Genomic DNA, 27227 nt, shown 5'->3' on the forward strand with positions numbered 1-27227 from the left:
GGGCGGCTGAGGCGAGTTGAGGCGTTGCATGGTAGATGGTGAAAGGGTGAGGGCAGGCGTAGATTTTGGAGTTGAGCCTGTATAAATTTATGAGGCTACAGAATGCATCCTCTTTATGCCAACAAGTGAGGGTGTTCAAGTGAATGTATGGTCCGTTGCCAGAATCAAAGTGGCAGGGTGGGGGATGGAGGGGTTGTCATTGCGATCAATGTCGGGTGCCCCTCACGTCTCCATTTTGGGGCTCTAGTGGGTACCGGTTACCTAAAACGCCATGCCTGCGCTTGGTCATTTACGAATAGAAACGCGCTGATTGAACAGCACCTATCGTCGCCGGCCCGGAGCTGATAAGAGGTCCCGGCGTCACTCGAGCTCCGGTCCATGAATCACGGCGCCTTTGTTTCCTGTAAGAGGCACCTTTTCCTCTTTCTTCCAGCACCCTGGCCGTCCCTTCGGATCCCTTGGAGGCAAGACTTCATCATGCTGCTTCTGTCACCCGTCGTCCTCGGAGCGGCCTCCGTTGTCCTCACCCTTGTCTACCTCGCCCGCTGTGTTTCTTCCCCGTTATGGAGACTGCCCGGCCCGAGGGCATCCGCCTTCACCTCCTTACTTCTGAAATGGCATGAGTGGCACGCCCAAAGGACCAAGTATATACACCGCCTCCACGAGGAATACGGCCCCGTCGTCCGTATAGCGCCGAACGAGGTGGCTTTTACCTCCTACGATGCTGTCAAGGAGATATACTGTTCTGGGGGCAGCGGGTATGACAAGACGGAGTTCTATAACCTATTCAGAGTATATGGTCGGAGGTAGGAGCAAAGCAGTATTTTTTTTTAACCAGGCGGTCTCCCTGTCTCACACACGTCTAGGACAATGTTCACCACCCTGAAAAAGGAAGATGTATGGCCCCAGAATCCCCCCCGTCGAAGGATTAGAGACTTATCGAGTGTGCGACACAGCACGCCAAGCGTAAGAGAATCATCGCAGACCGCTACGCCAACAGCAACGTGCTGCGCCCGGCACCCTTAAGTGGCATCCAGGAAAGGTCTCTTAACTTCATCAAGCGATGCGAGGCCTCTGTGGGCAACAGCCATGACATTTTTGTGAGTTATCGAGCAACGGCGGCCGTCGCCGCGCGCAGCAGTGTGCTCACACCGGTGTAGATGAGTCTGCACTCATACGCCTGCGATTGCGTCACACATCACCTATTCCATCCGTACGGCACAAACTGCCTCCAAGACACCGCGGACGAGGAGATGATGCACCAGGTCGCCGCCGACGACAGCCTGCAGAACCGTCTCATTCAGCACTACAGCCCTGCCCTGCACAAGGCTTTATCTGGGGTGCTGTACGCCCTTGCCAAGCCTCGTGAGACGCCTCTCGCGGACAACTTTGTGATGGAGTCGAGCAGGCAGCCCGACCCGTCGCCGTTCACCCTGCTGAGCCGTCTGCACGAGAAGTCGAGCGACTTGGACCAGACCGACAAGGCGGGAGAGAATCTGGATCACATGGCGGCCGGTATCGATACCACGGGCGACGGTTTGTGTTTTCTCATGTGGGAGCTCTCGCAGCCCAGGTCCATGCAATTCCAGGAGAGATTGCAGCGGGAACTGCGGGAGAACCCCGGAGTCTCGTTTGATAAGCTGCCATTCCTGGATGCTGTAGTGCAGGAGGGGCTCAGAGTCTTCCCCGCCATCCCCATGTCCCTTCCCCGGTATGTGCCCCAGGGTGGTCGCACAATTGACGGGCACTTCATCCCGGAGAAGACCATCGTGAGCTGCCAGGCGTACTCGGTTCATCGGATCAACAGCGACGTCTTTCCCCGGCCAGAGTTGTTTGATCCTGGCCGATGGATGGGGCCGACGGGGGACGCGGAGAGGAAACGATTGATGTTTGCATTTGCCAACGGTGGCCGGGGTTGCGTAGGAAAGCAGTGAGTTTTTCCCTCGTGTGCAGCGCATACTTCATTCACCCTTCCCCTCGAGTGAGAGACTGATTCTTGACCGTGTAGCCTGGCGCTGGCCGAGATGAAAATTCTCCTGTCGGACATTTACACTCGTTACACGACACTTCCTGAGACATCCATGACGGCCGAATCGATGGCCATGTCTGACCAGCTCATCTCGTCGCGACCCCTGGGCCAGAGGTGTTTGCTGCAGTTTGTTCCTATTGCTGAGAAACGAGAGTGATCGGCGCATGGTTTAGATGGAACTTGTCCTGGCCAGGTTTGAAAGAGATAGCAAGGCCGGGGCGAGGTTCAGGAGATCATAGCTGGGCGTTTTGTTCCTGTTGGCGCTGGAGGGCTTCGACAGACACCAAATATGTCGCGTGGAGGCTGTGGGATGTAGAAAGGGCAGAAGATGAGCAAGACGACTTGGCCCGCCCCGATCCGGCTACATACTGGTGCCACCTCTCAGCAATGCTTCGGCTTAGAGAATCTGGCCTGATTTTTCAAGCGGTTACGTGGACGACTGCAAACTTCAGATAGGTATAGATACGTCGGTCTAGATGACTTGCAGGACAGAATCTCATCAGTTCGCAAGTAAGTTTCACTTGCTCGGATTTACTCCGTACTCGCCGGTGTACCTATTCGTATGCGAGCCTGGGAATCGAGTCGGGGGCGAACCCAGCGGCTGCAGAAAATAGGTACAACACTACGTAGGTAGCGCGGTCCACTAATAGCGGAGGTGACAAATGGGTTGCCCTGGAATTGAAAGATTTATTCTTGTTTCTGCGCCGCAACCCAGATGAGAAAGCAACGAAGAGATCCTTCCATTTGCATCCGAAGCAGCGTCAGCATCCGTTTCCCTTGCCGGCCTTGCCCTCCCTACCGTCCACACTGTGACACTCTGCGTGCGATTTGCGCTTGCTGAGGCGTGGACGGCCATTGATTGGCCTGTGCCTGCGGCGGGGCTGTCGCAGTTTCCGGTGAGATGGCCCGCGGGAAGTCAAGCTGCTGGTGGGCAGTTGTCAGTGTTTCAACGTCCCGTCCATCGATGGGAAACCAGAAACCCCTTCATGTCCAATCGCATAGGTACTTTAGGTATTCGCGCACAGGGCATGTCCCAGGCGAGGGAAGAACGTGCAGGGCAGGGAGCAATATCCCGCAATTGTGAGATTCTTTCGTATGCTTGCGTGCTTGAGCCCAACTCAAGGTGTGATGTAGTCCGTCTCTTGGAATCCCGTTGACGTGTGTAACGATGGGGCAAGTGCATCCTAGTGTCGCATAGTAAAGGCTGCCCGCAATTACAACTTTGCTTTCTCGATCCTCTCCTGTTCAGCCCATGCTTTGTTGATGCGGACATTTTGATAAAACCGCCATGCCCCAATGGCTGCCGCCGCGGGAGGGCATGCCAGAAGCAGCCAATTCCACCAAATGGGACTCGATGCCTGTACCTGACGAATGGCCTCGGCGATATCCCTCTTGAGATCATCCTTGGTTCCGTCGTTCCAGAGCACAACTCCCTTGCCTGGACCTCGCGCCTCGCATCTCTTCGCCTTGAGCCTTACGTCGGTCTGACTTAGCACACGATTCTGAGCGTCCTCGGCAGAGAGATGGGGATCACGAGCTCTGAGTCGCTGCATCTGCACCTCGGGGTCCTTGACGGCAACGACGAAGACGGTTCCGCAGATGCGGTCAAGCCCGCTCTCAAAAAGAAGGGGCACATCCAATAGGACGGCCCAGTGACCGCGGATGTAGGCCCGGAAGATGGCTTTATACGTGGCCCCGCGGACGGCCGGGTGAACGATGCCGTTGAGGACAGCGCGGTCACGTTTTCGCTCCTCCGTGTTGCCAAAGACGCGGCGGCCAAGGGCAGGCCGGTCGAGAGGACGTCCTTTGCCAGTGGGTCCATTTTCGGGCATCGTGTCGGAGACCGGCATGAGGAGATCCGGAGTCGTCGGGAGGAAGTAATTCACAATGGCGGCGTATCCTTTTGTCCCCGGCTCGACGACCTCCCTGGCGAGCTTGTCGGCGTCGATAAGTGGAATGGAGTAAGGAGCATTAGAGAGGACGGAGGAGACGGTGGATTTCCCCGTTGCGATTGATCCCGTCAGGCCGATAAAAAGCATCTTGAGTACGTGCGTGTTCCTGGTTGACAGTCTCTTAACTTCTCTGTGATTGTTTTGATTGCTCTGCCGCAGTTGATGTAGGTAGTTGATGAGTGGAAGCTCAGCACTGCAACGTTGAGGTTGATGATGGCGACAGTGTGAAGTGGACTGACTGTGGCCGAGGTACAACGCGGCGCGTTCGCTTAGTGTACGGTGGTGCTGCATGCAACCTGGTTCACATTCTGGGCACTGGTTTGAGGTGGGACACTCGATGATACCCACTGGGTGAGTCTGGGACACTGATGTTGTGTCTGTACTGGTACGCAGAATGCTGAGTACACTATGGCGGGGGCGGACATGGGGCAAACAACGACTACGACGACGACGCTCCAAGGACATATTCTGTTGGACATAACGCCACCATTGGCTTTGTTGGACTTGGGCTGTAAGACGGGAGAAAGGAAGGGAGCGTGAGGGCCATTGAGGGAGGGAGGCTTAATTGCGAGAGGCTCGCCGAGACGGGCGAACCACGCTGTCAGGCTTCAGACTTGCCGTCTACGCCGTCCAGTGCCGTCTGTACCTTCTGAGGCCAAAGAAGGTGCGGCTGGTAGATACATTGGCGCCCTGTGCCTCTAAGAGACAGGGTACATGAAGGAGGGGCAGAGCTAAATGCGCCATCACAAGGCGTACCAGTGAATCAAGTGCTTGTTCTGCGTGGTAAGGCGGCGGGCCACAGGCTGGGTAGGTACCTGGAGGTAAGGCGGCGGCAAGGTTGGGCCCCATTATTAAGGGATTTTATTGTCCATGTGTCTCCGAACTTCCTGACACTGACTCTTCCTCTCCCTCACTGCTCCTCCCGCACACACTCCACTCCGGTCTTTTTTCAAAACTCTGCACTCACTGCCCACCTCAGTCAACTCCGTGTCTCCTCTTTCCCGCACACAAAAAACACGCAAAATCCTGACCTCCACTCGGAGATACCTCTCTTCATCTCGCGAAAAAGACATATCTTCTGCAACAGCAGTCCCACCGTCTGCTTCTGCTCCTGCTTCGGCAATCCCATCCTACTCTAGCGCCGCTCGCGGTTTCGCACACAAAAACTTTTGCACAAGAAGAAATCGCCACCACCACCACCCAACAACAACACATCACCAGCATTCACCAGCAGCATCCTCTCTCCTCGTATCGTTCGACCGCCGAGTCCCCGATCCTCGCGAGAGTTGAACATAACCCAACACCCTCACGCGGTACAAACCACATAGCAGTTTATGTATCAGCACGACAAGACCACCGTCTTCAGACACTTCGTCCCCAAGCTGCAATCATTTCGCATAGCGCGGAAACCTTGTAGCCCCAACATCAGTTCAGTCGGCTGAAGTCCACTTCCCAGAGGATTCTATGAATTATCGACAGCAAAGACGATCCAGTCTCGCTCTACCCTATGTCCATCGATCCACCCGCTGAGCATTGAGTTCGCCTTCTTGCTCCCTTCCAGCTTCCCAACAAATACCGATTCGACCGATACTACTCCGAATCACGGCTTCTTCATGCCCCTCGTCCGCTCGACAGCCCAGCATCACTACCAGCTTCGCTTCCTGAGCCTTACCACGCTATCCTAATCTCCAAGAAAATAACAACTACAACCTTCTACTACCAAAGACCTTCAGTCGTCTCAATAACAATACCGCAATCATGGCTTCTCTCGTCAACGTTCGTCGCGATGTCAAGGACGCTTTCTATCGCTACAAGATGGAAAAGCTCGTCACCAAGATCGAGGGCAAGGGCAACGGTATCAAGACCGTCATTGTCAACCTGAGCAGCGTTGCTCAGTCTCTTGCCCGTCCTGGCGCCTACGTTATCAAGTACTTCGGCTTCGAGCTGGGCGCCCAGACAAACGTCGACCCCGCTGACGACCGCTGGATCATCAACGGTTCTCACAACGCCGCTAAGCTGCAAGACCACCTTGACGGCTTCATCAACAAGTTCGTTCTTTGCAAGAAGTGCAAGAACCCCGAGACCGACGTCAACATCAAGGACGGACGTATTCTGCTCGACTGCAAGGCGTGTGGTCAGCGTTCCGAAGTTGACCTGCGCCTGAAGCTCAGCAGTTACATCCTGAAGAACCAGCCGAAGAAGGGCAAGAAGGACAAGGCCGAGCGCAAGGCAGCTCGCCGCGCCAAGGCTAATGGTGCCAAGGAGAACGGCCAGAATGGCCACGGAAGCGGAAGCGGCGGCGAGGGCTCCGATCACGGATCCAACGACGTCGACGACCAGGACGCTGGCAGTGATGACGAGCTGGAGAAGATGAAGAAGGAAGCCCCTGAGCTCGATGACAACGAGACGGCTGAGCACGAGTGGGCCGTGGACATGAGTGAGGAGGCTGTGAAGGCCCGTCAGGCCCAGCTGCCCGGTGAGTTCAAGCAGAAGCTCAACATCGGCGATGATGAGGACGAGGATGGCGAGGGCGGTGGCAACACTGTCTATGACGAGTTCGGCACTTGGATCCAGGACCAGGCCACCGCTAAGGGCGGTGTTGACAACGTCGACTCCATTGACATCTTCGTCAAGGCCAAGGAGCTTGGCATCGAGACCAAGCACCGCTCCGTCCTCGTCCTGGTTCAGACCATCTTTGACGAGAACATTCTCGCCCAGATTCCCAAGCGTTCCGGCATGATGAAGCAGGTATGTGGACATGATCTTCGAGGCTTGGTATTTGCAGATACGCTAACACGCACTGTAGTTTGTCACTTCTGACCGCCACGAGAAGGCTCTGCTTGGTGGCACCGAGCGCCTTATTGGCAGCCTCGGCAAGGAGCACCCCGAGCTGTACACTCAAATTGTCAAGATCCTGCAACTGTACTACAACTTCGACCTGCTCAGCGAGGAGGTCGCCATCAAGTGGGGCAGCAAGGCCAGTAAGAAGTACGTCGATGTCGCCACCTCCAAGAAGGTCCGCAAGGCCGCCGAGCCCTTCATCAAGTGGCTCGAGGAGGCCGAGGAGGAGGAGTCCAGCGACGAGGAGTAAACGGGAGGTTATGTGTCGGATATCACTCGTTTTCTTACAGTACAGTCAAGGCTGGCGTCAGCAGGTGGCCCTGCCCACTGTTTTTGCTCATCAGCTTCGCTCATTGGCTTTTCTGCCTCGTACACTCGGTCTTCACTTTCCAGATGCTAGGCATCCGGCGATTTCGTCGGTTTGCTAGCATTCACTGTTCCTAGGTAGCGCATCCTGTAGGCCTGAATTCGGAAAAAAGCCCACTCTTGGCCAGCGAATGTCTTTGATGAAACCGTATCTGTCTATGTGCTGTTCCTGTTCATTCGCTTTTGCCGTGTTAACCCTCGTCCCTCATCAGGACACCAGCGTAGCTAATTAGGTATTCCGCGCGCGCCCTATGCCGCAAATCTCATGAAACTAACTCCGCACTCCGCCTCACGCAACTTGCTGCCCAACGGCCTACCGCAAGCCAACGCAGTCTCAAATCCATAAACGATAATTAGGTTCCTCGATCCCAAGCAAATTCGCAAACGCAGCCTTCGCCCAGGCGCCGTTACTTCCTCTAATCGCATCAAACTTGGATATCCGGTCCTGTCGCAGACTTCAAGTTTCGTCCACTTGTTTCTCTACCAAGTATCCGCAAGTCCGTTGGTAGATTGCGCCATGCTTGTATCACCCCAAGGCGGTGTAGGGTCCCAGGCGCCCGGCATGCTCTTGCTGCTGCCGGAGCCCTTGCTCATCTCGGTGCTGGTCGGATTCCAGCCGTCTCCAGCGGGAGCAGGCCCCCTTCCGCCGCCCTCACCCGCCGTCGTGGCATTCTTATCACTCTTCTCGCTCTTCTTTGACGTTTGGGAAGCGTTGGGGCTAACCGTCATCGGTCCAGTATTGTTGTCGACGATCCAAGCTGGGTTGTTGTCGCCGCTCCCAGCATTCCAGGCATCGTCGTTGTTTGAGCCCTTCTTGGAGCTCTTCTTTGAACCATTGCTCTTGTTGGAGGCGTTACCGACGGGGCTGTTCGTCGAAGGACCAGCGTTGTTGTCCCAACCTGAGTTCGACGGCGGCGCTTGGCTCTTTCGTGACTGATGCGAGTTGTTGGAACCACTCGAGACAACCCGTCCAGAAAATCCGACATTATTGCTCTGATTATCCCAATTGGGAGGTGGCTGCTGGTTGCCACTGGCGCTTCGGTTGCTTCCTCCCCCGTTTTTGCTTTTGTTCGACTTCTTCGAGCTGTTCGAATGATTAGAGGCTGTTGCCCAATTGTTGTAATTGCCTCCTGTAGCCCAGGTGTCGCCTGTGTTACCGTTAGAGGCTCCCCAGCCGTCTGTGTTCATTGTCTGGTTATAGTTTCCGTTGTTGTTGCCCGAGTCTCCCCAATTATTGTTGTTTGTCGTCGCTCCCCAGACATTGTCGCCGCCAGACGCTCCCTGAGCAGCATCGCCCTGGGTATTGCCTGACGAGCCCCAAGGATCATTGCCGGTGTCGTTTCCTGACGTGTTCCAACCGTCATTGTTTTGGCCAGTGCCTGAATCGTTCCAGGTGTCATTTTTCTGGTCGTTGCCAGAATTGTTCCAGCCGCTGTTGCTTCCGCCACTCTTGTTGCTTCCTGATCCGCTCCTATTACTTCCTGAACCACCTGTCGTTCCCCAAGCGTCATTATTGCCATCACCAGTTTGACCCCAGGCAGAGTTACTCCCTGTGGTCTGGGGCCACCCAGAGTTACTCCCTGTGGTCTGGGGCCACCCAGAGTTGCTGCCCGCTTGACTCTTCGCGGGTGTGCCCCATCCGAGGTCTGGGTGCTGACCACTGGGTATAGTCTGCCAATCGGTGGTCTTCTTGGACCCCCAAGACTTCTTGCTCCCGTTGTTGGATCCCTGCTTGCTCCCAGCTTGTGAGCCGTCTTTATTGGGACTAGACTTCTTGCTGACGGTGTTCGCAAATTCGGCCCAAGGCGTGTTCGGATTGACAGTCAGACTGATGTTGATGGGAGAGGCTGGTGCAACATTGTTGTTCAACGGCTGGACCTTGGCGCTCTTTGCAGGAGAGGGAGCTTTGGCGCCCGCTGGACCAACATTCGTTTCCCATCCCTTCTCTTTGCTGTCGCCTGCCTGGTTGGCCCCTGACATCTTCGGTGACCCTTTGACTGAAGAAATCTTGACTGGTGACACTGGAGCCCAGTAAGGCGGCATCTGCGGCATTTGCATCGGATCAACCGGGGCCATCATCGGAGGTCCTCCTGGCATGTAGGTGACTGGAATAGCACCCCATGGCGACTGGCTCTTGGAGTGGTTGTCGCCAGGATTCATAGTGTTAGAAAACCCGTTAAAGTAAGGGTTCTGCAATGGATGAGGCATGCCTAAAGGCAGAGTTGCCTTGGAAGGATCGCGCGCGGGATACAGTAGTCCATAAGGATTGCCGTATGCTGGTCCGTGATAGACTCGAACGACGCCGTGCTGCGAATCATGGAAAGCATTCGGTCGGGGGTCCTTAACCCCTTCAATGGCATGCTCAACCTGTAGAACCTCAGCTCGGATGGGCATGATGAGATTTGGGCGGCGGAGATTGGGAGATAAGGCGGCCTCGGGTCTCAATTTCTCGGTTTCGCGAGCTTTCTTGGCCTTTTCTTTCTTCGTGTTGTCGTTCTTCTTGGCTCGCTCCTTCTTTGTCGGGCCAACGTTGTTAGGCTCGACGTCTGCTGCGGCCGTTTCCTTGGATTTATTCGCGCTCTTCTTGCTCTCCTTCTTGTCCTTTGTCTTCTTAGGAGGCGGCGATGCCTCATCCTCGGTCTCTGTATCGGTCTCTGTCGTCTCAGCATCGCTGTCGTCGCTCTCCGATGATGATTCGATTACCTTTTTGCTCTTCTTGTCGACCTTCGACTTCTTCTTTTCGTTTGGCTTGGACTCCTCTTCAGATGTTTCAGCCTCAGTAGCCTTCTCCTTGTCACCTTTTCCTGCCTTTCTTAGTCTCCTGCGCCCTATCTTACAGTCCCGGCACTTGCAGTCCGGATCGGGTTCTGAATCACCTGAAGATTCGGCGTCTGAATCGGCCGCTTTCAATGCGGGCTTGGGTGCTCCCTGAAAGCGCACCTTCTTGATATTGGATGGTCGGGCAGCAGAGCTCTTGCTCCCGGCGCGTGGATATGTGATCTTGACGGTGTCCTCTTCAGACTCCTCGTCAGTCGAGATCTCGACGCTGATGCGCTGTCGGCCAGTCGATGTCTTGCGCCTGCGCCGCTGAACTGAGTCGCAATACTCCTCTACGCTGACTCCAAGAGCCCATTCACAGAGCGTGGAACTTCTGCCCTTAACCGTCATGGCAGCAGCGACCTAGACTAAGTTAGCCGTGCATGAAAGTTTGGAGACTTAGGCGTGTTTGCAGATTACAGGAGGGTCTGCAGAAGAAGCATTCGCTCAAAGTCAGTGAGGAGGAAGTTTTGGTTGTAGAGGAGCTTTTTCTCACTGATGTGGACTTGGAAAAGCGCGGCAGAGCAGCAGTTGCGTGAGGCAAGGGGAGGTTGGTCCTTATCGCCTCAAATTTTGGGAAGGAACAACCTCTGCCACCTCCCACCTGCCAGACGAGCTTTTTGGGTCACTATAATTCATGACTGATACAGAAATTGAATAACGGGAAAGAGCGTATATCAAGCAGATAGAAAGATTGTTTTCCAAGACGATAGAATCATCATGGCACCTTTGCACCAAGCGGGCTAGGGTCGGTGGCGGATTTTATTACGTCCCTTACAGAAAGTACGTCACTAACACATCTGAGTCGCATGTGAAGAAATCATCTTGAATCTTGGAGAGCATCGCGAAAAGGTTGTGCATTTTCTTTTTCAACTACGGAAATTCCAGGTTTGGAAGAACTGGGCCGGCATCTGACAATCACGGACCGTCGACGTGGAGACTGCCTCCGCTCTTGTATCAAGAAAGCTACCCATCTCTCTTGTGGCACGCACAATTGACGTGGTTTCGTCCAAATGTGCCTCGAAACCATGAACATAAGAAAAGTCCAGCCATCCAATTTACCCTCGTCCTGTCTCCCAGTTCATCCCAGTATCTGCCGTTGATTTGGCTCTGGACATTTCGTGTCCAATTATGAGAACGCGAGGCAGTTCTGGATTGACGTCGCGTCAGTATGGCTATCATCACTTCTCTGGCACGAATCCAGCATACCTCGAAGACTGGAAGTCTAGTTGGGAAGTCGTCCGGGGGCGTCCGAATGAACTACCAAGATCAGCAAGATGGCTCGGCAAAGAAGTTTGATGAGGAAACTAACAAGCAAAGTCCGCGATTGTCATCGCTTACAGTTCAGGTCTCGGGGACCTGCGATGTAGGGTATCGCTGCGCGGAGTGAGCTGACTGTCCTAGAATTGACAAAAAGGTTGGACTTACAGCAAATAGTCTGCCTAGTTGGGCAGACGAACGGCGTAGAAAAAGCCCTCGTTAGTGACATACCAGCGACAATCGCCGAGGTTGTCAATAGTAAAACGGTTGCGCTGGGTCCAATTACCGTCAACCTCGCGAACAGGATAATAACGAGACGGGTCGTCATCAGCAGGCTTGAAGTCCTGAGGCTCAAACAAGCCATTGGCGTAGGCGAACTGCGCCTGTTCCATGGCTATCTCGCCAGCCGTCTTTCCAAAGCCAGTGACATCAGGAGGAAAACCACCATTACCTGCAAAGACGGGACCGCTGCCACCGCCCATGTTGGGGGGCATGTTCATGCCCATAGGGGGAGGACCCTGGAACATGGGGGCGCCGTTCATGACTTGGGGAGGGCCCTGGAGCATGATGGGCGGGTTCTGCATGGCCATTCCAGGCTGCATTATAGGCTGCTGGGCGATCATGACGGGAGGGTTGGTGGGAGGAGCTTGGCCGATGTAGGTGACGTTGTTGGGGGGCGGCTGCTATGATCCCAAGTCAGTATAGTTTCGTTTGAGAGTTGGCGAGGCACAATCAATTGATAACGAGAAGAAGGTTGCGAGCAAACAAACACATGCCAAAAACCACTTGGCTTTCTGCGCCAATGGAGATTAGAATTTTGAGATGTGTGAATGTATGGTGACTTGCATAATAATAAAGGACGAGGGGCGCATTCAGCAAGACGGGAGCAGGCTGCTGCGCAACGAGGGTAGTAGTGGCAAGTGGGAGAATCTGAACTTGAGGAGGACCGACATGGTAAGCATAGCCAGGGTGAGGAGGCGCGCCGTTGTCAAAGCGAGGCACGTAGACGTGCTGCATGACGCCGTGAGAAGTGTCAGGGACCGGCGGCTGGAAGTGAAGACCTCCGGCAGGCGGAGCGACGTTCTGGTAGTCGGCCATGTTGACGTAGGCAGGAGCTTGAAGACCAAACGGATTGAATTTTCCAAAAGGTGCGAAAGCGTTCGCCTCAGCAGCGAAGGCGGGATGGGTCGAAGTTTGGGGGATGAAAGGGCCGTAGGTTGGCTGAGGAGGGACCTGGCCGAAAGGTGTTGAAGGTGGAAAGTTGTAACCAAGATTGACCGAGGCAGAAGGGTTGGAGGATGTGTGAAGGAAGACGCCGGGTACAGGCTCCTCGTCTTCGTGGTTGTCTGAGGCAGGAGCGGTTGAGGGCGGTCGAGGTGGTCGAGGTATCGGGTCCTTGGGTGATGGGGAAAGAGCTACCAGAGCTGTGGCTGCTGCCCTCCTTGAAATGAACCTGGCGAGGTCCACCAGTGTTGTTGGCACTCGTCTTGACCTTGGGAGACTTCATTTTTTCGGCAGGGCTTTTCTGGCCTGGGTAGTGATGTTCAGAGTCGATGTTGATCTTGGCCAGCCTCCTGGGAAATGTTTGATTTGATCAGGGGTTGAAGGGTCGAGATTGAAGAAGAAGCTTCCAGCGCAGGGCTCGCCTCAAAGTTGAAAGCTGGATTGATGAGGTTTCCTTCACTCCATCTCAATCTGAAGTGAATAGGGCCAAAGTGAAGTTTGTGGAAGAGATGGCAAGAGGAGAAAAGACAAGACACGACCATAGGGCCAGGTCAAGAAAACCCTCACCCAGCCGCATTGAAGCCATCGCGGCCTGGTCTTTTCAGCCTGGACTCCTCAGTCATAACATCACACCACGACTAAGCGGGGATGAGGCTACAATAGCAGCGCAAAGAAGACAGATTCAAGGGACGACGCCTTTGTGGCGGTCCCCGTGGAAGCACAGCGAGACCAGAGGAAGGGGATGTAGAAAGAGAAAACTAGAGGAACCGTGAAACCATCCACTTACCATCTCCATGACATATCGCTGACCATCCCACACGTAACGGTATACGTGAGGGGGATCTTCGTTGTCGTAGTGAGCGCCTGAAAAGGGCCAGCAACCACACATCTTGACCAAATCGTAAGGGGTTGAATTGTTGTCGGAAGAAGCAGGGCCAGAAAAGTGGTGTTGATCGGAAGAATAAGTGTAGCCTGGCCACATACGGGACGAGATTGTGACGACTGAGAAGCCAAGTGAAGACCGGTCGCTCCCACTCTGGCGACTTTTTTGCAACCCATATTATGCATACCACCTGTTCAATGCAGCAAGGCAGGCACCATTTGCCTCACGCTCCGTTGTAAATCACTAGAGAAGGGAAGAGAGATCAAGACGGAAAAGCACCGATTCTCCTGGAACGAAACCGCGATGATCGCGCTGCGTCGCACGGAGTTCGACGGCAGAATAATGAAATAAGGTACCAGCGAAAAATCCGGGCAATTGTGTTGATACACAAAGGCAACTTGGCTAAGAAGAGAGACCGAAATATTCTACAGAGACGAACGTTTCAGCAGCCCGAATGGCAAGCGAAGTGCCGCCGTTTTCCACTAATATCCTTCGACCTGGGCTAGAATGTCCTCATTTAATCATTCAAAGTCCCGAGGCCATTCTCCTCGTCCATCTGGAGATCGGTGGCCTTAAAAAAAGGCAAACCTGCCAACATTGACTGGGTCTTCCGGTTGGCCGGCGTTCTCGGGGATAGAACGCTGGAAATCCCTGAGCCGCGGCAGCTCTTTCTGCAGTCTGACTTCCCAAGCCTATGTCTCCGGAACGGTTCACCTAGTCAGAGATCTGCGCCGATTTTCACCGAGTAAGGATACTCACCTTTGCCACGGCGACGACCTTTCCTCCGTTCTGCACGTCCTTCATCATGCCATCGAACGAATCTGCATCGCCCAGTTCCTGCTGAGGCCCCTAAAGCTCAGGGCGGAATATTGACTCGGCGTTGTAGAAGGTGCGAAATATCCATTTGCCTTTCTTCTTGTCAAGTTCCTCAAGCCATGCCTTGTAAGTCATTGCACTTCCCCTGTTCGGGGGATGGGGACTGTTTTTGGCGGCGAAGGTAGCAATGTGAAGATATAATTGATGAGTAGTTGACCAGGAGTGGATGGAACGGGTCGACCGAGAATGGATGCGTTCAATGTTCCCGATGAAAGGCTCGAAGGTGGCCCAATTTGGCCATACCAGCATATCCAAAGCCGTCGCGCCATCTTCGCCGAGATGAACGATCGCGATCTTGAAGCTGTCATGATCAAGGAGGGGATACGCGTGGAGAGTTTCTAGTCTGGCTAGGGCAACCGCCTGAACCTAAGTTGTCGGCATCAATGCAAAACTTCAAAAATCGACTGAAGATGTACACAAACCTTCTCATCTAGCCAACTAGGGTCGTGGAGAGATCGGGGTCTCGGTGGGTATCCTGCTCCAAGCCTCAGGAGCTCTTGATCCAGGAAGTTGTGTAGAGACAGCATGAACTCGATCGACCTTATACGGATTGTGTCCTGAAGAGCGTCGGATCGCGCTTGCAGGCTGTCATGTAGGTACTGCTTTCCCTCTGGAAGCGGGCTTGACGTGTCGCTGGAGAGGACGATGTGACCACCGAATTCGTCATCGACGCGCAACTCACCCGAAGGTAACGGAAATTGAAGGCTCGTGAGATCGCCACGGCGGAATCTTGCCCGCATATTGTCCAGCTTGAGCTCAACGAGGCCGCTGGCTACATCCTTGAAGATTGGCCGTTGTGTCATTGTGTTGGTAGTCGAGTGATTGTCGACGCGAAAGTTCGTTAGTATGTCGGGAGATGAGGGGGCAACTATTTGAAGAGACCTACCGAAAGTGGTGTTGACGTGGAGGAAACAGGCACCCCCTCCGATGATGGCTTTCAAGGCAAGAAATTGCGCCTGAAAGCAAGCACAGTTAGCACTCCTCCAAACGAGTGTGGCAGTATTGTTGAATGTCTTTTATTTTTTTTGGTTGACGAGTACCGAACGCCCACCACTACCACCCAATGATGCGGTCGTCTAATGCTTCTTCCCAGATACTATACACGGGTCCACTAGAGGAGAGATCGTCCGTCCAAATGCCCAAGACTCCTCTAAGGCTCTCTAAATTCCTACTCAAACAACAGACAGAAGAAGCTCGTATCAAGCGAGCATTGCCATCCACAGATCCATGGTGATCCGAAAATGATAAAAGAGTTTCATTATTGGTGGGGTTCAACGAGGAGAGGTCGTGAGAGGTGTTATGTCGTGAAATTACAAATGGGCGTGCTCTGAAGCCGTGGGTTCAGGGATGGCGAAGAAAGTTCGGCGAATGACCTAGTCGAAGCGTAAGAGAACCAGAATCATAATTGCGTGCAATTTGAAAACTTACAGCCCAGGCACCGGCTACGGAGGCCACAATACCACCAGAAATCAACATGGGCCGCGCACCTCGCGTACTCTTGAAAACCATTCCGCTCAATCCGCCCGCCAAAATGGAGTTCGCGGCATCGTGCTTCCCTCTGAAGTAGCCGATGCTGGAGTTGAAGAGGTTGTAGGTGATGGCGACCACACCGGCCGAGTTGCCGAGGAAGGGACCACGGCGGGTGACGGCGTTGAGAACCGAGTTCAGACGCAGCTTCGGAGGCTGGTTCGCAGACCTCCTGAGGCCCTCCTGCAGACCCCAGGCTCCTCCTATCGACAAGGCCGCCAAGTATGTGACACCGGTTCCGTAGCAGAGATCATCCGTAAAGCCTCGGGAGGGGAGAACGGACTGGCCGCCGGGCACATCGTTCAGAGCGGCATCTTCGAGAGAGAGGTATTCGAGAGTGTCCTTGTTCAGGCCGGACAGGGGGTGTAGTTGTGCGGGGTCTGCAAAGGCAGAGCTCTGGAGGAAAGACTCGACACCAGATCCTGCTGACGGGTCGAAATGGGTGGGCGCAGTCTGGAGGGTTGTGGGTGCTTGAGATGGCGCGGGGCTTTGCGAGGCGCCCGTCTCCTTCTGAGCAGACTTGCGTCCAGAAAACGTATCCCAAAGCGACGACATGGCGAGAATCGTGGACGTGGCGAGTGGATTGATGCCGGGGATCGGAGTTGGTCAGAGGACAGGAGACGTAGGCTTGTGCGGCCGATGATGGAAGCATCGAAAAAATTTGGGCACTCAATCGCGACTTGGACCGTGCGTCCAAATGCGGGAAAGTGACGGATGCGACCTGCGGAATTTTGGCATGGGCCCACTTATCCCGGTCTTGGTTCGGAGTGGAGGGACTGTGATGGAAGGTCATCGGCGGTTTCTTATCGATAAGTCCTGGAGGGAAGATAAGACGATAGCACCCTTAGGTAAGCTGCCTACCTGGAGTTTCTCTTCCTGGTCTTGATGGGACGATGGCGGGGATCTCGAGCGTTTGCGGCCGGTCTCCACCCGACCCCAGGCAACGACAGGCAAGCGGCAGAAGGCAGGGCGCAAGGCACTGCCCAACTCGTCTTAAATTAGCGAAAAGCAAGTCTCAACGACATCTCATCCCAGCACCAACAGCTCCATGAACCAACGGCTGCTGATCCTCACAGCTCAGCCCACCGACAACATTGTTGGTTCCATGTGCATGGCAAGCCAGCCAGCCTCGCGAATCCTACACTGCTCCAACCGTCATCCTCCTCATGCTAATCCCCCCGTCTGAGACAGTAGTCCCAGCGAGCCCACGCCAGGCTCATGTTAGCTGCTCAAAGACAGATGCTGGCGTGAAAATTTGAAGCATCCGCGACATCCTTCCAGGGGCGGGCGAGGCAGTTCTCGTGTAGGGATACAATGTCTTGCTCGGCAGGCGTCTAGGAGAATTACTGGCTTGTCGATCTGCACTTTGCCGCCTCGGACGAGCTGTGCCTTGTATTCGAGCGCAAACATGCATGGCTCTCATTTATGTGTCACCGGGCTGAACGCTTGGACGAGGAATATCGTGCTGTGCCGCCTTGAGAGTTACATTGGGGGTTGGATTGACAGTCGTTGGTGCCTGGTGTTACCAGTCTGCTATCGCCCAACCTTGTGTCTGTGAGCGTTTGAGTCACATACTTAAAGGCAAACTACATTCCTTTACTATTTTTGAGGGTTGCTTCCCCGTTATCTTATTGCATGTTTCAGTGTGGCCTGCTCAAGGTCCTTGGCACATTCGTCCGTAAAAGACCGCGTGAGACCACCTCGCAACACTCTCGACGTAGCATCCCAATTATAATCTTTTCTTGTCAATCGATCGACACGATGCTCAAGTTTGTCAGCGCAGGCGTGTGGGGCCTTCAGGTTCGTACTTGGCTCCCATCCATTGCTTCCGAATCAGTACGACTAACTCTCTATAGGCCATCATGGCGATCGTCGTCCTCGCACTCTCTCTCGAGCTCACCAAAGAGATCACGGGAAACGCCAATGGGGTGGATTTCAAAATTCCGGACCCTCCTACAACCACCAAGTACAGCGCGTTCTGCGGCGGCTTTGGTCTGGCCGTTGCCATTTTCGGTGCCGTTGCCACCTTCTTCGACGCCATCCCGGCCCTTGTTGTGATGGCAGTCGATGCCGTTAGTGGGGTGCTGCTCCTTGCTGGTGGAATTGTACGTAAACCACGTTCGATTATAGAAGTTCTTGACTAACCGTGTCTTAGGCATTTGCAATCGGCCTTCGCGGAATCACATGCGACCCTGGCAACGATGATGACTTGAAAATGTTATACGCAAACGACATAATTAACCGGGGCAAAGTCGAGAACTCGAATAAGAAAAATAACGAGGAATGGCCCTGGACGACCGTCGGAACTGAGGGGGAACTCATCGGTAATTGCAAGAAGGCCACGGCTGACCAGGCCATGCAATTTGTAACGTGCGGCTTTGCTTTGGCCACGATTGCCCTCGTTTTCTTGGTCTGGAAGAAGAACCGCTCTGGTGGTGGAAGGGCCTACGTTTGAGCCATTGAGATACGGCCTCCGGGACGATACGTTATGAATTGAACGGAGCAAATGAGCTTGTCTGGGACGCAGGGGAATACTTGAGTACTACTTGCACTAGTCATTGGATGTATGAGGCGTTGTGTCTTTCGAGATCCAACAGAATTGCTTGAGGTCATGGACAGATATGTTGGTTTGGGTCCAGCATTGCTGGATAGGTCTTGGTATGGGATACACGGGCAATTTAGATATTCAACATGCTTGCCTCGACTTTAAAGAGCTAATGTTCTTTCAACTGCTCCCAGTAGCGCATACATGAACGAGACTCACTTCATCGCGTTCGAACAGACTACGACAACAGGTCTCAAGAGACACAGGAAACATCCGGCGTAAATTCGTATTATGGTCGGCGTCGGTTCACGGGGAGCGCAGTTTCTTTCCATTGGAACAACGCGGCCAAGACCGCGTAACGGCAAGGCTTACTGCAATCAACGCGAAAATCTCAAAATAGTCTGTTGAGACCACCCCACAGTCAAATACCAGGAAAAGTCGTCGTACTCGGCTGATAAGGAAAGGTGTTCACATGGGATTTAATTTAGGGGGCCGGGAACGGAAGGAAATCCACGGAGAACAGGACAACCCTCAGCAAGCCGCTATGCGGAGCCGCCATTAGAATTAAAAATACACATGACGGTGTAAGTTTAACCCAACTGATGTAGTGAAGAAGAAATGAAAGTGTTAGATTTCGCATCGCGAGCAGAGATTTTATGGTCGACCAGGGGTGGGGCTGATTGGGGTTCGGCGCTAGCGAAACCGCCGCCAGTGTTTCTCCGGCCTCCATTGGACCGTGCACGACGAAATGATCCACATTTGGAGAGACCCTGTCCAGTACCGCTACCATGACGCAGGACCTGTATGGCCCGACACAGAAGTAGCTGTACAGGCAGTCTGTGATCAACGATGGAAAAGCCTGTCGATTGAGCTTCCAAGGAACGGATGTGGTTGTGTGACGATGACGCGCGCCGTAATAGCGTCCCCTGAGGCCAGAGGCCAGCCTCAACCTCATTTCCTCGTCACTCGAAGCCATTACCTCCCATCTGCCTCATACATCGAGGGATAAGGTAGCAAACATCAACAGAATCTACAGACTGGAGAAGCAAACATGGCGCCGGTGCCCCTGGACCCAGAAATCAAGTGTGTTTGTCTACTGTCAAAGGAATGGTTGATGATCGACATTCTAACGCAGTCTACAGATACATGCCTTTGAGCCTGGTGGGCGGCCACGCGCTGACGGTGGCATATCTTGGTTTCACTGTCGCTCAGAGTTTGTACAGATCATATCGAGATCTCCCGCCGTCCCAAGGAACAAGAGCAAGACTGGTTCGGAGGTCAACTCTTTCGCCGCTTTTTGCGGGCCTCACTCTTGTCAGCCTCTCACTCGCAGGTTACTGGACATTGAGCTACGCAAAGCTCTCATATCGTGTCTGGGCCGATCAGCGCGGAGTGGAGTCCCCAGCCAGGTTCGTTGTACCTGGGTATGTTTCTTTGTCTGGCTCGCTGACTGACCGAACTTTTAGGTTCTACGGCAACAACGGGGTCTTCCCTTACGGCGAGAATGCCACTCAGGTTTACGTCGGTCGCTGGTTGAGCGATACTCCAGTCCATTTGGACGCTCTGGAGATTATCGCGGAGAAGGCTCGCCGGTTCTGGTGGGGACAGCAGATCGAACTCGCGACAATCTCCTGGAGCCTTCTGCTGGCGGTCGAAGGCCGAAGGAGGAACATCCCATCTCTGTGGGCGTATCTCGCTTTAGCTCATTTGGTAAACTTGTCGTTCGCGCAAAACCTCTTTTACCTGGCGTTGATTCTTACGCCAACTCCGGCTCAGTCTGAGGATGGGCAACAGCCAACTACGGCATTCGGACGCCTTCACGACAAGGTCTTTCCTCCTAAGCCTGCAGACTGGTTCCCTCACCCGACGCTACTCCTCGCGTCCTTTTGCCTGAACTACGTGCTGATATACTGGGCACCATCAACAACCGGAACAATGACGTTCAGAAACATCGCAGTGTTGGGAAGAATTCTGACGTTTGCGCCCGTCATAATTCCAGCCGTTGTTCCGGCCAGTTGGGGAACGGTGTACTCTAATCACCATGGGGCATACAGGATCGTCACTGAGCTATTCCGATTTCTGTCCACGGCGAGTTTCGCATTTCACGTCAAAGGGACTGCCCTTGGCCTGCTGTACAACGCACCGGACGCTCACTATCATCGTCATAGTCGGTTCCTTCCCTTCAACAGAGAAGAGCGCTCGACGTGGGAGCGAACAACAACGGCTCTCGGCAAGGTCCTGGGATCGGCATCCGACCACCCCGTGGTAGCAGGCGTGGCATGGGACGTTTTGCTCAGCGGTGCCAGCCAAGGTTTATGGGTTGCCACACGTGCGCTGGATGTGGACGACATTCTGGCCTCCTCGACACCCTTCGCGCAGAAGAATGCCCCGAAGGCGCAGCCACTGACCAGACTGCTGGAAGGTAACGACAAATCAACGCCGGAATCGGAAACGGGCAGCCACACCAGCGCGATCTCCACGCGACGCAGGGGCCGCCCAGCGAAAGCGAAAACCGGCGAGATGACAATTTCAAAGACGGCTGCGGCCGAAGGGAATCGCCGAACCCGAGATCGCAGAGCTACGGAAGAAGTTGACGAGGTACCAGAGGATGCATACGAGCCGAGCGCTCCAGAGAGCCGCTCTGCGGTCGAAGGAGATGAGATGCCTGATGGTGACTTGGATTGGGAGTCTGCAGCTCTGGCATGGGGCCTGACAGCTCTCGGCGGCTTGGGATCCAGCAGCGCTGGGGTGTTCGGTGCCGAGTGCACATCGAGATGAGCGGTTGAAACGGATGGGGAGGGCGAAATACACTTAGCGGCCTTGAATGCCCGTTCACAACGCAAAGCTCTTTGTCGGCTTGCATCACGGTTTACCTGGACAAATGGTATTCGACAGAGCTCGAGGACGGCCACCGCCTGAGGCTGGTGGCCGGCGGGCGGTTGCCTCTTAGTTGAGGGTGGCGTTCCGGGAGTGGTTTGGCAGATTGGAGATAAATGCACCAATCGAACTTCTTTCAGCGTCCACGCGCGGATTTTTCCTCGTCCTTAAGCCTGCGAGGTGTCACTAAATGCACCCTTAGTTTAAGGTGCCTGGCACTAAGTAAGACATGGCTCGCATCCAGACCCCCCATCATTGAGCGGCCTAGCCGGGACCATCGGAGACGGTCCGACGTCTTCAAAGAACACACTTTGGAATGGCCGTCTTCCAGAACAATGAGTGCTGAGGTCGAGTCGAGACCGTCAGAGACCAACCCCGCCACGTTGGGGATCATCTTCGATCAGCGGCGAGCAGCGAACATCGGGCTTTCTGATTTACAGGCGCCGGAGACAAGCGAGGACTCCTTTGGTCGAGAACGACCGCCGGGCCAGAGGTTTTTGGAATGACGTCGGCCCGCATCGAGAGCACCCACCCCGCAAGCACCCGCAGAGGCGTAGCGCCTTGCAGACTACCACCCATTCAACCCTAGGCACGTAACGCGGACACAGCGGCAGCAAGCCCAGAAACCGATTCTGGGGTGGTGTGATGGTGTTAGTCTCAGGCCCTGTTCTTCAGACTCAGCGGTGGTGAAAGCACCCCAGAAGCTTGACCCCACCAATGCAAGGTCCAAGAAGGCCGTCGAACGACGTGCATCCCACCATCTTGGATCGACCTAACGGTGCTTTCTTTGGCATTGCCACATCCGTCTTGCAGCCAGTCATTCTCAGTATTCTTGCCCATCTTTGTTAAATACCATTGGCATCCCCTTCCCTCCCAAATTTGTTCTAACCACAGATCAGCACCCGCAGCATCTACAGGTACCCACGGACTCTCATCAACTTCATCGGTACCAGTCCTTGTCTAAACATCTCCATCAGCACCTTATCTGTGGCTGATCGACACCATTCTGTCGATACTACCCATACCTCCGACATCTGAAATATTCCTCTCCCGCCAGCTATATCCACTATGGCCATCCGTGACCACTTCCGCCGCCGCAAGTCCATCTCTGAGCCTAGCCAAGGAAACGGCTGCTCATCGCCGGAATCCAAGTCCCCTGGGGCCCTCCGTCTCGCCAAAACACTGCGATGGTTCTCAAAGGATGAGAAGCCGGAAAAGAAGGCCGCCAAGGAGAAGCCCGATCCCCGCGAGAGGCCTTTCAGCGAGACCAACCTCCGCCACCAAGAAATTCTCAACGGCTTCACGCTCACCTTCGGCAAGAGGCAGCCCAGTCGCGACACGCGGTCAAGCTACTACAGCATCGGCGTCAGTCCCGGTACCTCAAGACACAACAGCGTGGACGAGAGCCCGCGCCGGATGAATTCAGTGGCGCGCGAGGGGCCGTTTGTCCGGTCTGTGCCGGAGGAAGATGAGAGAGTCTAGGAACTTTTGTCTTTTGGGAGGAATTACTGTCGTTAATGAAAAGCATTGCATCGGAGTTGGTATTGGCTTATGATACGGGAAAAGACGATTGTCCTTGGTGGAAAACACTATCTGGGAGGGAAAATTTTGGATGCTGTCAAGGTGTACGTACATATGGTGACCACGCTGCATATGGCATTTGCAAGGAGCTGGGATTCGATCAAGCCCCAGGCCAGTATTAAATCAAACGAGTAATCTTCTGCACGCAAATACTATCTCCGAGATAATCGAAATCTATGATGATTCTCACAGTTGTAACTGTAACTTGGTGGGTGGTGTTCTTCCCGTTCCCAAAATGCAGTGGCCAAATACGCTGCGATTATCATCATGGCCTTGATTGTCGCTATCGACGAACTCGGCACCTTGGATCATACGGCTGTCCTTCTTGCCATCTTCACAACGCCCATCGATAAATGGTGTCCATTCTGTTGCCTTGAACAACGCTCAACTCGGGCGATATCCATACGTGGTTATTGCAGGTAGTATGTCCTTGCCGACCCTCTTCCTCGTTGTGCCCTCGGCGCCTTCCCGTCGCGACCACGACTCTTTCTGTTTACACTTTTCGCCCCAAGGGCCGTCAGCCTCTTCACTCCCCATCACAACCCTCGAGGCTGCGACTCACTTGGACTTGACTACCACCCTGCCCCGCCCACCTCGGCCATCTTCGCCAGCTTCCTCTCCCACTATCCTACCCCCACTCTAACCAACAAACCCCTCTCACCTTCAAATATCAGCCACCTTCCAAGAACAGGATCCTCACTGGCCTAAGATAATCACTTCGTTGGTTGGTATCTTTCTGCCCGTTCTCATCTTTACCAACCCATCCATCATCTTCCGTGCTTCCCACCAAGCGTCAACCGACCAGCACCTTTCACGCGGTATGCTTGAGGAAGCATTCGCGCTTCTTTTTCCCACAGGCACAGCCTGATTCAAGTGAATCTGTCCAGAATATTCAGTGGCCGCACTCATCTGAGAGTGAGTCTCTAATACACGTCTTACGATTTCTTGGACGGCAGCCATCAACACACAGCAGATGCCTTGGCACCTATCGTGAGTTACCCTTTGTTGTCGATAGCTGGACTACGCTGATCTGAAGTAGTGCCGCCAGCTTAACAAACTGAACCAAACGCGCAGCAGTCACAAGGACCTTGAGTGATAATCACGATCTACCTGTCCGCCATCCAGTTTCAACCACGAAGCCACATCTTAACAAACCGATCAAATCAACAACAATGGCATCCCTGCAGCCCACCTACGGAGGATGGTTGATCAAAGCCACCAGGGATTGGTATTTCCTGGCCATGGAGAAGGTCCCTCAGAAATACGGTCTCTCCAAGAACGCCCAGCAATTACTGCAGTACTTGGACGATGTAAAGGCGAAGATGATGGATGAGTACGAGCTTGGCCGGATGGTCCGCATGAGCAACGAAAACCGCAAGGCCATCACCGACACCATCCGCAAGGTTGCACTCCTGATGCAGAAGCAGCCAAAGGAGCAGAAGAACTGTATCAAGCTGATTGAGATGTGCACTGAGATCCTGGACATCGCTAGTGAGTATCAGTCAAACCCCATTCATTAGGCCTTTGACCGTTGGGCCACTGCATCCTTTGTTTTCTCAGAGGGCATGTGCTGACTTTCACACAACAGATCGCCCTCCTCCTCCTGCAGCATTCCCCTTCATGAAGTTCCCCCGGGAAATCCGAGCCCGCATCCTCGACATGATCATCGACCAGCATGGTGACACTGGGAAGTTGCAGCCGGTCAAGTGGGGTACCTGCAACTGCGTCAACCCAGAGAGGGAGAAGTTCCCGGTGGTGTCCAAGGCTCAGAAGAAGACGTTCAAGCAGCTTGGCATGTCGTTGGGTGACGAGTTCTATGACGTCCTGTACAAGAAGAGAAACTGGTACTTCTCCTGCTGTTGCACGCTCAACAAGGCACTCCAAGGCAACACCAAGCTTCGGACGTACTTGCGCAACGCGCATGTCCACTGGTGCGGCCCCATGGCCAACAAGGCATTCGAGAACCTGGCCAAATGCACCAGCCTGAGAAACCTTACCATCAAGATCTCCAAGGCGACGATGACCATTCTCAACACGCGCGAGGCTGGTTTGGCCAGCTTCTTCTCTCTGAACAAGCGGAGACTGATGGACTGCCTCGGCGCCGACGAGCTCCTTCTTATTCACGGCCTCGAGGAGGTCCATGTTGAGCATGTCAGCTCGGTCCAGAAGGACAAGCTGAACGAGTACGATCGGCAGGGTCTGCTTTCGCTTCTGAAGGCCAAGTGCAAGGATCGCTTCTGAAGGGATCGAAGGAAGTGTGTGCAGAGAACTGGACGAGAAGCAAAAAAGCATGTCAGGGCGGTATTGGGTCTCAAGTTTTGGCATCGAAATACAGTGGGAAGGGCCAAACACTGGCGTTGGGATTCCTGAGGCGATGATCCATACGGATATGGAGAAGACTCTGGACATTGCAACGGAGACAGCAAATCATACTAGTAGCCAGAAGTAGGCGGGTATTTGAAGTCTGAATGAAACGAATCGCAATATTGCAATTGGCTGTCGGGAGACCGGTGATTACGGGTTACAAAAATGCCTGCTACTGACTAGGCCATGTCGTCGGCGTAAACCAACGCCAAATGAGGCTGGATATTTCAGAGATGTGACAACAGATAAATTACGAAAGCCTTCACTTCAAGTCTAAAGGTTCCGTACTCAAAGAACATTGTCTGGGGGTTGGTCTTGTCTTGTACACGTCGCCGAAGCGTGGTGTATCCGGCTCAAGATCAGCAGTCGGGAAGGCTAAGCTGATCGAGCTATGGCAAAAGACGGCGTGGTGTATCACAGGAAAGAAACAGAAATAGACACGGGGTCGAGCTGCGCCATGACCTACCGATGGTTTCGCGACTGCAATTGGCAGTGGGATGTCAACATTGACTCTGTTGCCTGTCGCTCATGTTCCAGTAAGCATTCACATGCGCTTGGAGCAGCATGGCGAACTTCAAACCGACCAAGAGCTGTGCCGCCGGTTGCGACGGCAGGCTGAAGGCAGATTGAAGGATTGCATGTCAATAAAATGGTGAGGAGAAGGAAGGAAATAAAAAAATTCGCCCAGCCGAAAAATAAGCGGTGCGCCTTCTTGGCTGTCAGCGTGCGACTCCAGCCAAGAAGGTGGGCCGCACTGTGTTTGCCCGACCTGAGAGATCGGCGTTTCACCGCTGCTCGGCCGTGGCTCTGCACAGTGTTCACGCACGTAAGTACAGCCCACACTGTGTTATTTTTGCTGCCCAGAGCACAGTGCTCCGAGCGGGCAGCAGCGGGCGGCGGGCAGGTGCCTCGACCAGAGCGTGGTGCCTGCTGCCCGCTTGCGACCTCCATCCCCACAGGAAGGTCGCGTGGTGCTTTTCCAAAAGGAGCCTTCCCGCGACAGGGATATTGTATGTCCACAGGGGTCTTGGAGGGCATTTTTGCTTTCTGGCCTGTTATCTCGGGTCCTCCATCTCGCCAACCGCACCTGCCATCGTAGGCGAATGGGTGCAGGCGCTGACGGTGACGCCCACCCTCCCTCTGCGTATCCGTAATCCTCATTGCCAATGCGGCCCCCTAAGCCTGAAGGCGCATCCCTTCCCCGTTGCGCCTGAGAGCTTCCCACCATCCTCTAGACTGGCTCGCTGAGGAATGAGATCCCAAGACCATGGACGGGTCTCTTTCCGTAGCGGACTCTTGGCAGCGCCAGCCCTGTCATCCGCCCGTTTCTTGGCTTCTGCAGCCTATGGCTTGTTGGCATTATAAGGGAAATGGCAGCCGCGGTCTCGCATTCGCGCCTGGAGGAGGGGGTAGCCCACCACGTCTGATCCTTTCAACCGTTTCCCTCCCGCCTCTTCTCACATCCTCCTCACGAGAGAGACACGCGCGATCGTGTGTGTAAGAGAGAGATAGAGAGAGCGCGTGCGAGTGTGTCTCTCCGTTCCCGTCCCGTCCTTCTTCACAGCGCCGCACCGAGGCAGCGGCCCGGGAAACCTTCTACGACACTAAACGGAAGAGAATGCCGTTTCCCGCCGACCTCGACCGCCGCCGCCACAACCAGTCGGAACGTTGATTCACGTCGCGCCTCCCGTGGTTCCTTTTTCCTCTCTCCTAGCCCGCGATGCTTCGCGTCCAAAAGCTGGTCGCCCCCGCAGGGAGCTCGCCGCTTCTCCTAAAGATTTTACCACGCATCTCCCTCGTTATCTTGATTCTTTGTGTCGTCTATCAGTATTTTGTATTCGGTATGGATTCTGCAAGCCCCCAAAGACCCCACACCTGCCCCCGTCTCCCCCCCCCCCAACTCTAAGATATTACAAGCTGATACGAACCACAGGCCAACACGATCCTTACAGGTGCGATAGCCTGCTCTCGAGTGGGAGGTGGCGCTCTAGTCAAGACTCGAACCTGCCAAGAGATGTCTTCAAGAGATGGGAGCCCGAAGACTGTCGCATGCGCGAGCTGTCCCGTGAAGATATGTCGAGCTGC

General features: G+C 54.3%; 11 protein-coding genes across 11 annotated transcripts, besides 2 other annotated features; 6 read left to right on the forward strand and 5 right to left on the reverse strand.

The window, feature by feature from the left end:
* Positions 1-477: 477 nt before the first annotated feature.
* stcB-2 (putative sterigmatocystin biosynthesis P450 monooxygenase STCB) lies at positions 478-2186 on the forward strand (the record flags this gene model as incomplete). The annotated part of the gene is made up of 5 exons (XM_037316477.1): positions 478-806; positions 867-897; positions 957-1100; positions 1161-1930; positions 2009-2186. 5 exons carry the CDS (start codon positions 478-480, stop codon positions 2184-2186), a joined length of 1452 nt encoding a protein of 483 aa, XP_037186102.1.
* Positions 2187-3243: 1057 nt separating this feature from the next.
* On the reverse strand, positions 3244-4068 carry CAB5 (Dephospho-CoA kinase CAB5; the record flags this gene model as incomplete). The annotated part of the gene is made up of 1 exon (XM_037316478.1): positions 3244-4068. The coding sequence occupies one exon, from the start codon at positions 4066-4068 to the stop codon at positions 3244-3246; it is 825 nt and encodes a 274-aa protein (XP_037184856.1).
* A 1671-nt stretch (positions 4069-5739) lies between these two features.
* On the forward strand, positions 5740-7072 carry tif5 (putative eukaryotic translation initiation factor 5; the record flags this gene model as incomplete). Its single annotated transcript, XM_037316479.1, has 2 exons — positions 5740-6729; positions 6788-7072. 2 exons carry the CDS (start codon positions 5740-5742, stop codon positions 7070-7072), a joined length of 1275 nt encoding a protein of 424 aa, XP_037186098.1.
* A 596-nt stretch (positions 7073-7668) lies between these two features.
* CGCA056_v001219 (uncharacterized protein) lies at positions 7669-10356 on the reverse strand (the record flags this gene model as incomplete). Its single annotated transcript, XM_037316480.1, has 1 exon — positions 7669-10356. The coding sequence occupies one exon, from the start codon at positions 10354-10356 to the stop codon at positions 7669-7671; it is 2688 nt and encodes an 895-aa protein (XP_037186097.1).
* Positions 10357-11134: 778 nt separating this feature from the next.
* Positions 11135-12772, reverse strand: CGCA056_v001220 (uncharacterized protein; the record flags this gene model as incomplete). The annotated part of the gene is made up of 5 exons (XM_037316481.1): positions 11135-11155; positions 11215-11265; positions 11466-11948; positions 12217-12611; positions 12685-12772. The coding sequence occupies 5 exons, from the start codon at positions 12770-12772 to the stop codon at positions 11135-11137; spliced, it is 1038 nt and encodes a 345-aa protein (XP_037185058.1).
* A 1292-nt stretch (positions 12773-14064) lies between these two features.
* Positions 14065-14070: a sequence feature (Short protein (CGCA056_v001221, KAF5527424.1) was converted to a misc_feature.).
* Positions 14071-14131: 61 nt separating this feature from the next.
* Positions 14132-14176: a sequence feature (Short protein (CGCA056_v001221, KAF5527424.1) was converted to a misc_feature.).
* Positions 14177-14221: 45 nt separating this feature from the next.
* Positions 14222-15051, reverse strand: CGCA056_v001222 (uncharacterized protein; the record flags this gene model as incomplete). The annotated part of the gene is made up of 2 exons (XM_037316482.1): positions 14222-14614; positions 14671-15051. 2 exons carry the CDS (start codon positions 15049-15051, stop codon positions 14222-14224), a joined length of 774 nt encoding a protein of 257 aa, XP_037185059.1.
* Positions 15052-15558: 507 nt separating this feature from the next.
* tim23 (Mitochondrial import inner membrane translocase subunit tim23) lies at positions 15559-16330 on the reverse strand (the record flags this gene model as incomplete). The annotated part of the gene is made up of 2 exons (XM_037316483.1): positions 15559-15621; positions 15677-16330. The coding sequence occupies 2 exons, from the start codon at positions 16328-16330 to the stop codon at positions 15559-15561; spliced, it is 717 nt and encodes a 238-aa protein (XP_037185060.1).
* A 1206-nt stretch (positions 16331-17536) lies between these two features.
* CGCA056_v001224 (uncharacterized protein) lies at positions 17537-18230 on the forward strand (the record flags this gene model as incomplete). Its single annotated transcript, XM_037316484.1, has 3 exons — positions 17537-17575; positions 17632-17880; positions 17931-18230. The coding sequence occupies 3 exons, from the start codon at positions 17537-17539 to the stop codon at positions 18228-18230; spliced, it is 588 nt and encodes a 195-aa protein (XP_037185061.1).
* A 1141-nt stretch (positions 18231-19371) lies between these two features.
* Positions 19372-21098, forward strand: CGCA056_v001225 (uncharacterized protein; the record flags this gene model as incomplete). Its single annotated transcript, XM_037316485.1, has 3 exons — positions 19372-19403; positions 19463-19729; positions 19787-21098. 3 exons carry the CDS (start codon positions 19372-19374, stop codon positions 21096-21098), a joined length of 1611 nt encoding a protein of 536 aa, XP_037185062.1.
* A 1167-nt stretch (positions 21099-22265) lies between these two features.
* Positions 22266-22679, forward strand: CGCA056_v001226 (uncharacterized protein; the record flags this gene model as incomplete). Its single annotated transcript, XM_037316486.1, has 1 exon — positions 22266-22679. The coding sequence occupies one exon, from the start codon at positions 22266-22268 to the stop codon at positions 22677-22679; it is 414 nt and encodes a 137-aa protein (XP_037185063.1).
* Positions 22680-23950: 1271 nt separating this feature from the next.
* On the forward strand, positions 23951-25019 carry CGCA056_v001227 (uncharacterized protein; the record flags this gene model as incomplete). The annotated part of the gene is made up of 2 exons (XM_037316487.1): positions 23951-24269; positions 24367-25019. 2 exons carry the CDS (start codon positions 23951-23953, stop codon positions 25017-25019), a joined length of 972 nt encoding a protein of 323 aa, XP_037185064.1.
* Positions 25020-27227: the final 2208 nt, after the last annotated feature.

The sequence above is a fragment of the Colletotrichum aenigma genome (genome assembly GCF_013390185.1).
Source record: "Colletotrichum aenigma strain Cg56 chromosome Unknown KSG_Cg56_contig01, whole genome shotgun sequence".
Taxonomy (NCBI): Eukaryota; Fungi; Ascomycota; class Sordariomycetes; order Glomerellales; family Glomerellaceae; genus Colletotrichum; species Colletotrichum aenigma.